Source organism: Quercus suber, unplaced genomic scaffold (assembly GCF_002906115.3).
Source record: "Quercus suber isolate HL8 unplaced genomic scaffold, Cork oak 2.0 scaffold_669, whole genome shotgun sequence".
Taxonomy (NCBI): domain Eukaryota; kingdom Viridiplantae; phylum Streptophyta; class Magnoliopsida; order Fagales; family Fagaceae; genus Quercus; species Quercus suber.
The window spans coordinates 214,518-227,709 of record NW_027070110.1 but is presented as its reverse complement, the minus strand read 5'-3'; the positions used below and the strand labels follow the sequence as shown (position 1 = coordinate 227,709).

At 34.5% G+C, this 13,192-nt stretch overlaps 1 protein-coding gene and 1 long non-coding RNA gene across 2 annotated transcripts; both read left to right on the top strand.

The window, feature by feature from the left end:
• The first annotated feature begins 394 nt into the window (after nt 1–394).
• On the top strand, nt 395–1,662 carry LOC111986285 (uncharacterized). Its single transcript, XR_010625965.1, has 2 exons — nt 395–651; nt 1,329–1,662. It is a non-coding gene; the product is annotated as an uncharacterized LOC111986285 (long non-coding RNA).
• Nucleotides 1,663–5,795: 4,133 nt separating this feature from the next.
• On the top strand, nt 5,796–12,991 carry LOC112024709 (proline--tRNA ligase, cytoplasmic). Its single transcript, XM_024057339.2, has 12 exons — nt 5,796–6,057; nt 6,259–6,344; nt 6,455–6,547; nt 7,252–7,368; nt 7,862–8,049; nt 8,624–8,690; nt 9,686–9,808; nt 9,899–10,051; nt 10,275–10,559; nt 10,707–10,925; nt 11,786–11,879; nt 12,625–12,991. Exons 1-12 carry the CDS (start codon nt 5,961–5,963, stop codon nt 12,687–12,689), a joined length of 1,587 nt encoding a protein of 528 aa, XP_023913107.1. The 5' UTR covers nt 5,796–5,960; the 3' UTR covers nt 12,690–12,991.
• Nucleotides 12,992–13,192: the final 201 nt, after the last annotated feature.

The following is a 13,192-nucleotide window of genomic DNA, read 5'->3' as shown; positions in this document are numbered from 1 at the left end:
TACTTGGATCCGCACATTGGTTAGTCACGTACTTGGGAGCCGTGCATCAAAGGTGGAGACTGTCACTATAGATCAAGTCCAATTGGGTATTGGGGTAAGGGTTCAACTGTAGGTTGGTAAGGTACTTGGGATTCCTTTACTTGTAACCGCTTGATTTGATAATAGTGGAGTTTCAGGAGTGGTGACCTGAAAATCACCCGGTGGGGTTTTTGCCATTAGGGTTTTCCCCATTCGTAAACAAATCACCGTGTTATTTATTTTCTGCTGCATATTTAGTTGATTGGTGATTTGTTTGTGCGTCCATAAAATTGCATGATTAATTGATTAATTAATTACTTGACTAAATTAATTAATTAGGGTTAATCACAAGGGGTCATTCAAATTGTGACCTATCACTTTTCTCTTAAGGAAAGAGCTAGGAAGCTCTCTTAAGTCTTCCCTCAAGTCCAAGGGTTCACACACACCAAAAGAAGGAAAATTCTCTTAACTCTTCTCTCCCTTTCATTCCCACGGGTCCTAAACCAAAAGAAAGAAAATTCTCTCAAGCTCTCTACCTCTAATTCCCATCAAGAACAAGAAAATTGGTGACGAGAACGAGAACACGGACACTTGAGCTCCTCTTGTACAATCTCTCCCGTCTTCTGTTTTCAGGTAAGGAATTTGAGATATGTGCTTTTGATAAGTATAAAGATTATTGCAAAAAGTATTATGCAGTAAAACCTTTTAATTAAAGATATTATATATAAAATGATTTAAGTAAAGATATATGTTTTGTGAGTTGTTCAATTGAGGATGGCGGTACGTCCGCGCTCAATTAAAGAATGTATTGAGGATGGCGGTTCGTCCGTGCTCAATTAAAGAATGTATTGAGGATGGCGGTTCGTCCGCGCTCAATTAAAATATGCATTGAGGATGGCGGTACGTCCGCGCTCAATTAAAGTATGCATTGAGGATGGCGGTGCGTCCGCGCTCAATTAAAGTATAAGTTTACGTTAAATGTCATAATATTTTATGAGAAGAGGTTTATGAATGAAATGATTATTTTATATGATTTTAAAGAGTTAATATAAATTTTAGTGACTTTCTAAGAAATGAAAAGAAATTAGTCTGAAATATTTTGTAGTATTAATATGATAAGAAAAAGAGAACAATTATTTCTCTATGAAAAATGTGTAAGTTGTTATTATGAATATTATGAAATACTATGCATGAAAAACGTTCTCCTATCTGAATGTCCATAAAATATTTGATTTACAAGCATTCTTATCAAAGGCCCATGGAGCTTAAAAACCTTACTGGGCTTCGCAGCTCACCCTTTTATATTTCAGTGTACAGGTTCTTCCTAGAAGCAGCGAGAGTGTTAGAGGTGGCAAGGAGTTCATGAATTCTCATTTGTTAGAATGTAGAGTTTTTGTTGTATAGTAGTTTAGCTCTTTTGTTGTATAGGAGGAATCAAGATGTACTTGATCCTTGAGCACAGATGTAATTCAGTATCTTAGTTTGTTTTGAACTCCTGTGTATGTCTTTGGGGTTAGGTTTGTAATAAGAGTTCTGTTAGATGTTTAGCTATGTAATATTTACACAGATACCCTAAGTTTCAACCAGGTGGTAATCTTCCAAGTTTAAAGGAAACGAAATCTCAAGGTTTCCACCATTTTTGTATATTATGGTTTTATGTAAGAAAATAAGCAGGAATTCAAGGAACAAATTCTTGATAAGCCCCTTCAGTTTTCCAACCAAGCACAATCATAATTGGTAAACTTGATATTAACATGCCGGTCATGCTCTAAATCCTGAAGTACAGGTTTGGGTCGTGACACATTAAATAACTCATTTATTTAAATTGCATTAATGTATTTCATAAAAAATTTAAAAATTTTATTGTTTCTTTCCTCTAATTACTCTTATACCATGATTAAAAAAAAAAAATTCTATATTTTTTTGAAAAAATTTAATTTCAAAAAATTAGAGATATGGACATTTTTTTCCCTTTTAGAAGCAACAACAAATGTTGATATATATATATATATATATATTGGGGCAATTGTACTCTCCTCCCTTGAGGTTTGAGGGAGTGACACTCAATCTCAAACCTGAATGGAAAAAAAACATTCCTCTCCCTTGAGATTGAAAAATAATTAACACTCCCCCCCTTTTGTTTATATTATTAAAGAAATATTCTAAATTTCTATAAGAATCTCTTTACAAAAGTTAGAAAAAAAAAACCCGATAAATTTAGAATAAAAGTGCAAAATTTATCAAGCACCAAAACACTCGCAACGGCTAATCTCTTTATAACTCGTTGAAAAAAGAAAAAAAAATCATACTTAATATTTTAAAATACACTTCAATTAAAATTTTGAAACGTAGGATAATTCTTGAAACTTGCCCTTAAACAAAGGACATGTTAGTACATAACATTTTTAATATTAATTTAGCAAAGTTTTGTCAATCAGATATCAAGAGGAGAAAGTGTTTTTTCCCTTTAAATTTGGGATGGAGTGCAGTTTTCCCAAATTTCAAGGGAGGGGAGTGTTATTATCCCTATATATATATATATAAACACTTTGTTATATGTAAGAAAATATCATTTAGTAAATCATGTTATACAAACATATTTTGTTTGTGTGTAGGTTATTTTTTGGATTTATTAAATCATTCACAACTTTCATTTTTCTACACACTAATCCTATACATATTAGTCCATATTGTAAGACATGGCATCCAAATCAAGGGAGTTGATTTTGTACCGTACTGGCCAGTACAGCCAGAATTTATCGTACCTGAGCATAAACTGATACAGAAACACTGATGTTTCATGCTAGTTTGAATACTGGCATATTGGACCCATTTCAGCCATACCGGGATATATACTGGGTTTCGGCCTATAATTGGATACTGAAACGAAACAAGAGTTTTGGTTTTTTTGCAAATTTTTGGGAAACAAGAGGGTTGAGAAGAAGTAGAGGAAGAAGAAGGTTTTGTAAAACTAGATTTAAGGCAGTTGTTGTTGCTGCAGAACACCAAAGCCTTATTTGCTGTTACTTTTACTTCTTCTTCTTGGTCTTGCTCTCACCCCCAAATCTGCCACGCCTCTTCTCTTTTTTCCTTCTTATTTTCCTCTTTCACCTTTTGGTTTTCACCCCATGTGAATATCTGATGAAAATTTAAAATGAGATGGGAAGTCAAAGGACTTGTCTTTATCTTCACTCTTTACCCCCACATGGTCATGTGACCAAGTGAAAAGACAAGTATACGATCATATGGGTTAAAGCTTTGGACAGATGGCCTTGAGGCAGGTTTTCACTCTAGTGAATCTAGTCCTCCTAAATGGCTCCCACTATTTTGTTGTTAAATCAATGTACTTATATATTATTGGTTTTCTTTTTTGAAATCATAGATTACCATTATTAGTATTGATTGATAGATTAATTTGATGGGTGACATATGTTTTCTAAAAAATAAAAATAAAAATATGTGAGATGTAAATTTATCACTTTAAAGATTTTAACCAATAATTAAAAAATATATATATAATTAGCAGTCGTTGTTGCTGCAGAACACCAAAGCCTTATTTGCTATTACTTTTACTTCTTCTCAGTCTTGCTCTTACCCCTAAATCTGCCCAGCCTCTTCTCTTTTTTCCTTCTTATTTTCCTATTTCACCTTTTGGATTTCATCCCACATAAATATTTGATGAAAATTTAAAATGAGACGAGAAGTGAACGGACTTGTCTTTATCTTCACTCTTTACCCCCACATGGTCATGTGACCAAGTGAAAAGACAAGTATACAATCATATGGGTTAACCAAATGGCCTTGAGGCAAGCTTTCACACTAGTGACTCTCGTCCTCATAAATGGCTCCCACTATTTTGTTGTCAAATCAATGTACTTATATATTATTGGTTTCTTTTTTTGAAATCATAGATTACCATTATTATTATTGATTGATAGATTGATTTGATGGGTGACATATGTTTTCTAAAAAATAAAAATAAAAATATGTGAGAAGAAAATTTATAATTTTAAAGATATTAACTAGTAATATACATATATATATATATAATTAGTAGTAATCTCGAAACGGTATACTAATATTAACCAGTACTGAAATATTTCGTTTCTTTAACCAAACTGAAACGGCTTCCAATATGGTATTAACTCCGTTGATCCAAACACATGGTCGCTCCATTTTTTTTTTTACTTGTAAAATTTTATAATTGTGATTGAAATTCATGAATTGAGTGAAAAAAAAAAAAAGAGGGTCAAGTATAAGTTTTGCAAAATCAATTTTTAACACACACACACACACATGTAAAAATATAAAAATTAGGAGTGGTTTGTCGTGGCTCCCTTGATCTGTTAACAAGGTAGTCCATCCATGGTTGTTTGCCTCCATGCTTACAACCTAACCCAACACGGTGAATGCTATAAAGTGTTAGTTAACTTGTGAGGAAAATTTGGTAATGGTTAAGTGATGAGAGATGAACGTGAACTTGGAAGATGAATTTCTTCATGCTCACAATCTACATAACTCAATTAGTAGGGAGATCGATTGTGGTAAAACACAAGAGTGCCACCAGTTAATTTTGGTGACATTAACATACTCCACAGTCCACACATTTGCTTAAAGTTGTTAATTTTAATTCAGTCATTTGTAAATTTGAACGAAAATTTTCAAATATTAGTCAATTGTGATATGTTGAAAAAATTTGAGATGAGTTGGATCTTGAAGCAAGTCTTGATCTTTCACTATCGGAAGAGTAACATAATTCTCAAAATATGAACTGCCAATGGAGGATGGGAGAATCCATGGATAGAGGAAGAAAATAAAAGAGAACTTAATTTTTCAAGAGAGGAACCTAGAGAAAGAAGCAAAAGGAAAACAAATGAAAAAAAAAAAAAAAAAGGGCCAAAGCCCAAAGGCCTACAAACTCTACACTGGAAAATAAGGATTGTGCATGAATTTGCGGATTTTTTTTTTTTTTTGGGACTTTAACACCATTTTGCTAATAATTTTGTTAGTTAACATGTTTTCGAAATTATTTAGAAAACTAGCATCTCGAGTCTATTAGAGTCAAATTTGCTGTGGGAAATCAAGTCTAACACACTTGATTTTGATGCTTTGGAAGGCTGTTGTGGAAATATTTATACATGTAGAACTCGAGTCTTTGAGTTTTGCTTTTACAAATCTTAGAGAAGAATGAAGAAAGAAGAAAGAAGGAGAAGATCTGAAGAAGAGAAGAAGAAGAAAGAAGAAGATCTGAAGAAGAAGAAGAAGAAGAAGAAGAAAAAGAAAGAAGAAGAGACCCATGAACCCAACACAGGAACTCAAGTCTAGGAGACTCGAGATCCACATGCATTTTTTTCTTCCACATCAGGTCACCACAACTTTGAACTCGAGGTTTAGAGACTTGAGTTCCTTCACTGAACTCGAGTTTCAAATCCTCGAGATTTTAGTTTGCAAAATAGTTTTGCAAACTTGACAACTAACTAAATAATTGCTAAAATAATGCTAAATGCCAAATTTTTTTTTTTTTTTTTTTTTTTTTTTTAAAGAAGAGTTGAAAGATTTATTTTTAGATTAGTAGATTTAGCATGACTAATTTGACCTGAGTCATCAACCATCTATATTAGGCAAAAATAGTATTGTTAATTTGGTCTTTATGCTAAATCAATTTAGTCTTTGATGGAATTAACTATTACCAAAATGTAGAAACGTAAGTTGAACATCCAACAGTTTTTACTTGTTACTTTTTTATTATTTATTATATTTTTAATGTATGTGTATTTACTCTTTCACCCTATTTTCTCATTCTCACGCGGCAGCTTATTCTCTGCATCTCCCTATCCATCTCCTTGTCACATCCTCGATAACTTCTGCTCTCTCGCCGGATTCGGTGGCGGAGGATTTCGTTACAACCGGTGCAAGCAAAAACTCAGGAATAAGCTGAGGACATGGCTGGCGGCGATGAGAAAAAGTCTAAAGCCGGCGGCGGCGATGCGAAAAAGCCTAATGCCGGCGGCGGTGCGAAAAAGCCTAATGTCAGCGGCGGTGAGTGTTTGTGACTTCATTTCCATTGTGGTTGTGCTAGTTTTGCTGATGCTATGCGTGTGCGAATGTTTTGAAATGCATTGGTCTGTATGTTGTGTTTGCTTCTCAGGGTTTAGGGTTTTAGGGTTTAGCCATTTTTGCAAATGTTATGGAATATTGTTGTGTTTGCTTCTTATGCTGTGTGATTTTTTGACTTTGTAGGAGGAAAAAAGAAGGAGGTGAAGAAGGAGACTGGTTTGGGACTGGTAAATCGCAAGGATGAGAATTTTGGGGAATGGTATTCTGAGGTTTGTTTTGTAGTTGTAAAATCTTTGACAACTGCAGTGCATGATGTTTGTAGATTTGAAAAACCGCGTGCATTTGTTATTAATTTCATCTTTATTTCGGGCTCGTGTAGGTTGTTGTGAATGCAGAATTGATTGAGTATTATGATATTTCCGGCTGTTATATTCTGAGGCCATGGACAATGGCGATCTGGGAGGAAATGCAAGTGAGTTTGAATCCCTTCTTGAATCCGGGGTTGTTGTCCTTTAGTTTCATTTCATTTCTAGTTGCTAATAAGAATGTTATTGAAGGATAAAAGAATTAATACACCAGTTAATTAAAAAATAAGAAGAGAGAATTAATTCACCGGATGATTGTAAGATGGTATCTGAGCAAATTAGGATTGGAAATACAAGAAAGAATCGCAATGTACACTGCCCAAAGCGATCAACTAGTCTAACAATGAACTTAAAAAAAAAAAAATTGGTTTTAATAGTCATGTTCAGCTGAGTGTTGAAAGGTTTCTTTACTGCCAAACTGACCACACAAGCAAAGATGGTGTCTATCCCTTTCCAGTTTGCAAACATTTCTAACATAGTCCGAGACATCAACATTGCACAACAAATAAAGATAAATCTATTTACCACAATTCTCTTGCCACAATGCAATGTAAAAGGAGATGGTCGACTGTGTCAATACTAACATGTACAACATTTATCCACAATGATTCTCCCCTTTACTTTCTGTGATATAAATTTGAGGCCGCCCTGGTTATTTCTATAGATTTGTGAAGCAATGGACTTCTTTTCCCCCTTATAATGAAAATTTTAGATGTTTCTTTTAAATCCTCTCTTTGTTTCCTTTTTCCTTCTTCCCAGTTTTCTAGTTTGACGTGCATAATTAATGTATTACATTGATGTCGTTGTGCAGAAATTTTTTGATGCTGAAATAAAGAAAATGGACATCCAGAATTGCTACTTCCCACTTTTTGTTTCTCCTGGTGTATTGCAGAAGGAGAAGGATCACGTTGAGGGTTTTGCTCCCGAGGTGAGTTAAATTTGAAATCTTCATCAAGCATATTTTGCTTACTACTTTGGTGTAGGATAGACTCTTTTTTAATTTTATGAAATGTTCAGTTTTTCTGGCAAAATCATTTCATGCTTTGGGCTGGAATTGTTGTAATGGTGCTAGAGTAAGTTGGAAACTGAAATTTGCACTGTTAAAAATTTTCTGCGTTCTTTTCCTGACATTGGAGGTATTATGGTTAATCTAGAGTACAGCACAACCTGGTTCTCCTTGATTCTTTTTGGTGGAACTGGTTCTTACTATAGGGTTTGTCCTTGGTACAAAATTGATCTGTTATACACTTGTTTTTAACTAGGGTGATGCCGTAAAATGTTTTGGATGATTCTTGGTTGATGATAATCTTTTATTCTCTTGTATTTTTGTAAGTGCTTCTATTTTAATGAGAGAGAATTTATTCATTCAATTTATTAGAATAGAGGGGGTGCTAATCACATTGTATCTTGGGCTTCTGTAGGTTGCATGGGTGACAAAATCTGGGGAGTCTGAGTTGGAAGTGCCCATTGCAATTCGTCCAACGAGTGAAACTGTCATGTATCCTTACTATTCTAAATGGATAAGGGGACACCGCGACTTGCCTTTGAAACTCAATCAGTGGTGCAATGTTGTTCGATGGGAATTCAGCCATCCTACACCATTTATCAGGTAGTTCTTTCTAAATTTGTTTAGTTTCACACATCTAGGAATTCTTTAACCTTGTTGATAGCATCTGCTGGCTTGCTGATTAGATGGCATGAAATTTTGAGTGTAATACACCAGCCAATCAGAGTTTGGTTTGGTTATATGAAACTTAACTTCATGCTGGCATGATTGTTTACTGTTCATCTTCTGTGGTTATGATTTACATTTTATTTCTTGGCATGGGATTTTTCATATGCAGAGACTTGTTTCTATTGAAGCCATTCTTTTCCTTGATCTGTCACCTGGTGAAGCATTTCATATTAGTTGTGATAGGCTTTGTATGATTTTATTGTGTATTTGTGTTGCACCTCCCAACTTGCACCTCCCAGCGTTTTCAACGAAGATGTCTAGGGTTCAAATCCCCCCTCCTCCGACTATAGAATTATCAAAGAAGTTGTTACAGTTAATTTACAAATGAGTGTAAAATTCCATTCACTTTTTTTTGTTAGGCATCAACATGTTTACTGAAATGTCTAATAACCATCTTACAAGTTTCATGACAGTTTGTTAATACATTGGACATGATTTCTGATTGTAGGAGTCGCGAGTTTCTTTGGCAGGAAGGCCATACTGCTTTCGCAACAAAAGCAGAGGCAGATGAAGAGGTATAAAACTTGGGACTTAAATTTTGATTTATTTACTTTTAATTCATGGAGGTCTATGCATATAAATTAATGGTGGCAGACAGGCCAGAGATTTGTTGGTCTCTTTTTCTTTTTTCTTGAATTGAGTATTGAACTAAGCATTTTAGAAACTTGGCATGTTCTTTCATCACAAGGTATTCTGCTCCGTTCCTAACCTCTATTTCACTTGAAAAATCCAAACCCAAGGTCATTGGATTATTATCAGAAATGTCATAACTTAGGATGCAAGGATACTCCAGTTTTTCTCACTTACCCGTATCTGATACGCATCATACTGGTATCACACCGGATAGCTCTAAGATACGCACCCAGTTTTTTTAAGTGCCAATACATCCAGGATATGGCCGTGATACGGCTTGGATACCATTGTAACCCAACCCCCGATGGTGAGAGATAGCCTAAACTTGTAAATTTTTATTTATATTTTTTATATATTGGTTTCAGTGTTAAACGCTTATTTAGTTATCTTTTATTTACTCTTTTGGATCTTGGTTTGTATCTGTGCATCCTAGGTTCTCATATAAGCATAGGATGTTAGAATGCAGATGTATGGTATCATTTGGTAAGTGCAGATGTATGCTATCTTTTGGTTAGTGCAGATGTGCCTAATTAACAAGTGTTGACATACTTCTAACATATTTATATTATCAACAAAAAAAGATAACTGCCTAGTTTGGGCTGTATTATATGTTTCCACATTCCAGTGTCAGCATCCTTTTTCTTTTTTTCCCCATTAGATCATTGATTTTGATCTTTCATATCTACGTTGGAACATGGGCACCTTCGTGTTTTCTCCCTTTTTTTTTGATTGGTAATTACACATGCACCCAGTGGGTCCTAAACCTACAATCTCATCTTCTATCTGCCTTGATCATACAAAGGGAGATGCTATTTGAGCTAAAGCTTATTGGCCTTTGTTTACAAATGCGCCCTTTTTAAAGTTTGTTCTATTTTAGGTGCTGGATATTTTGGAACTCTATAGACGCATATATGAAGAGTATTTGGCTATTCCTGTCATAAAAGGAAAGAAGAGCGAACTGGAGAAGTTTGCTGGTGGACTTTACACAACTAGTGTTGAGGTACGTGAGAATTAAATGTGCACATATATAATCCATTCTCTGTTATATTTGACAGTTTGAACAATGTCTCTGTATTATGTCTCATGTCAGGCATTTGTTCCAAACACTGGTCGTGGCATTCAAGGTGCAACTTCGCATTGTCTGGGTCAAAATTTTGCTAAAATGTTTGAGATAAACTTTGAAAATGAGAAGGGAGAGAAGGGTATGGCCTGGCAGAACTCATGGGCCTATAGCACTCGGACGGTAATCTTAAGGCATTATCTGTTTGAGTTTGACAGTTATAATTAATCTGCTTGTACATTTCCTTGTGGTAAAAGGAAATCTTTTTAAAGTTATAACTTGCCTGGTTTATAGCACTCGGAGGTGGGCAGGTTGGTGTGGTGTATTTGTGTATTAGAAAGTATTTATTGATAGATGTGTGTGGCTACAGATTGTCACTTTTGTAATGTTTATCATTTGTGTTCAGATTGGTGTTATGGTTATGGTTCATGGGGATGACAAAGGCTTAGTGCTGCCACCAAAAGTAGCTTCTGTCCAGGTTATTGTAATTCCTGTGCCTTATAAAGATGCTGATACTCAGGGAATTTATGATGCCTGTTCTGCCACTGTGGCCTCCTTGACTGAGGCAGGTATTCGTGCTAAGGCAGACTTTAGAGATAATTACTCTCCTGGTTGGAAGTACTCACATTGGGAATTGAAAGGTGTTCCTCTAAGGATTGAAATTGGTCCAAAAGACTTGGCAAATAATCAGGTCAGCTAGTCTTTCTGGATTTTCTGCTGTTATTTTTACTTCCATTGGTTTAATTTGTATCTGTTTTTCCAGCATTACTGTCAGCTGTCTTTTTTTCCTATAGTTGACCAACCAGGAGGATTGTTACATTGCTGGTTTTATTCACAGGTACGTGCCGTTCGCCGGGATAATTCAGCAAAAACAGACATCCCTAGGGACAACCTGGTTGACCAAGTAAAAGAAATGCTGGATAATATCCAACAAAGCCTGTTTGATGCTGCCAAACAAAAACGAGATGCTTGCATTCAGACTGTTAAAACTTGGGATGAATTTGTGGAAGCACTCAGCCAAAGAAAAATGATCTTCGCACCTTGGTGTGATGAGGAGGTCTGATATCAATTTTTTTTTTTTTTTTTTCAAGTTCATTGTTGTTTCATTTACTAAAATATTGATATTATGAGATAGCATATTGTTTTGGGTTGTTGATCGTGCGAAATCTTTTTCTACTTAAAATTTATTGCATTGGGCTTTTCCCCTATACTTTTTTCGTCTTATGAATGCTCCATTATTGTTGTGTTTTGGACTAGTATGTATAACTTAGGTGTTCTTTAGGTTCCTCTCTTAAGATTTTGCCATGTGGCTTTCTTCTTATGAATGGAAGTGTATTTTTTAAGTTAAGTAGTCACATGGTATAATGATATAATCTTAAGAAGGGAACCTAAAGAATAGTATCTAAGGTATTGTACATAAGTTTTGTCTTAAGTTTAATATGTTCAATGGTCCTTAGGAGTAGGCAGCTAATGCACATATTGTGTATTTGACCTATCACTTCTTTTTAATAAGATTATGTGCTTTATGGGTAACATGTTTCCAAACTGCTCCTTTCCAAAGTAAATTTTTTTAAACTTTTCTTTTTCTAGGTACAGTTTCTTCAATAAATCCCATTTTCAAAGAGCTGAAAAAATAAGCTATACGAAGTGAGCACTCTATTACTTACCAGAAAAGATTTTAACTTGTTCAATGGAGATTTGCTCTTACATGAGACTCAAAATGTAATTTTTTTATAGATTTTCTGTTTCATTTTTCTCTATGCCAAAATTATGCAAATTTGGATTGTAAATTATTTTTGTCATGCAACTAGAGCAAACGTTCTTGCTCATGAGGCAGAAAAATGTTACTTTAGCCTTCCTCCTTTTTTGGTTTTTGGTCCTTATAGATTTCATAAATCTATTGTGCAACTCTTTTAGGAGGTGGAGGTAGATGTAAAAGCAAGGACGAAAGGTGAGATGGGAGCATGTAAGAGCCTTTGTTCCCCATTTGACCAGCCAGAGCTCCCTGAAGGTAGTCTTTATGTTTCATGTCAGGGTTATTTCATTTATTGCATTTCTATTACTACTTTCAAACCTTGACTATTTATCCTATAAACTACACCCCCACTCCTTTTCCCTGCCGCCTGGCGTGGGAGGTTACTCAAATTGATATTGCTACAAGCCTACCGGTTGTTGCCTCTGGAAGAATATGTTGATTTCCATGTCCTCAAATAGTACACTTTCTAGTGTAATCTCCTTCTGACAGTTGCACTATTGTAAATTTGGGTTACCATTTTTGAAGGGGATCTAAGACTCCTGCAATTGTGTTAAGTTTTCCATGGTAGGGTGAAAAATAATTTCATTATCAAAGATTAATATGGTGTGATCTAATTGTTCTTGCATTTTATTTTCTAGAAATTGCATGTTAATGCAGTGGCTTTATCATGTCATATGGTATTTGAATGTACCAATAAAATGCTGGAGCTAATGCCATAATTAAGTGTAATTTTCCTTCTCAAAAAAAAAAAAAAAAAGTGTAATTTTGGCTGCATTTATGATGATGACATTTCCCTACGTAAGTTACTATTTATGTCGCTGGCACCACAGAACGATACTCATTGTGCAGTTGAATGAATAAGCTTCCCTAGGACATCAATTTGTCCTTAATGATTTATTGGATTTATGATAAATTGCCATTTGATTGTATCTTTCATTCAATATTGCTGTGTGAAGTTCTTTATATTATTTTCTGTTACTTAATGTTCAATTTCTCATAGGTACTAAATGCTTTGCTTCTGGAAAGCCTGCAAAAAAATGGACGTACTGGGGAAGGAGTTACTAGATCATGACATGCAATGGAATCAGTGATTCTTAGGAATTATCAAGTAATAGTATTTTTTACAAAAAAAATATGACACCTTTTTCTTTTTTCAAAAAAAGAAAAAAAAAAAAAAAAGAATAGTCAAATCTTTTTTTTTTTTTTTTTTTTTTTTTTTTTTGAGAATGAATTTCATAGTCCTTCTGATGTGTGGATCTTATGTGAAAAAGTGAAATAATTTGCTTTGCTACAAGCAAAAGGCTACCATGATTTTATATTGTTGATTTTTAATGTCTTAGATATGTGATATGTTTATTTAGATTGAATTCTTTCTTTTGAGTTACAAGTTAGTGATATTAAGCGGTAACCCATTTGCTGAATGATATTTATGGGTAAAGATAAAAACTAGAATGCTAATGCCAGTGCTTGAAAGTCATTTTTATTAATCTAATGGGCATATAGGCATTGGCAAATGAAACAGCCAGTGAAGGTGTAAATGTGTAATGTTTTGAATGGGAGTGGTATTT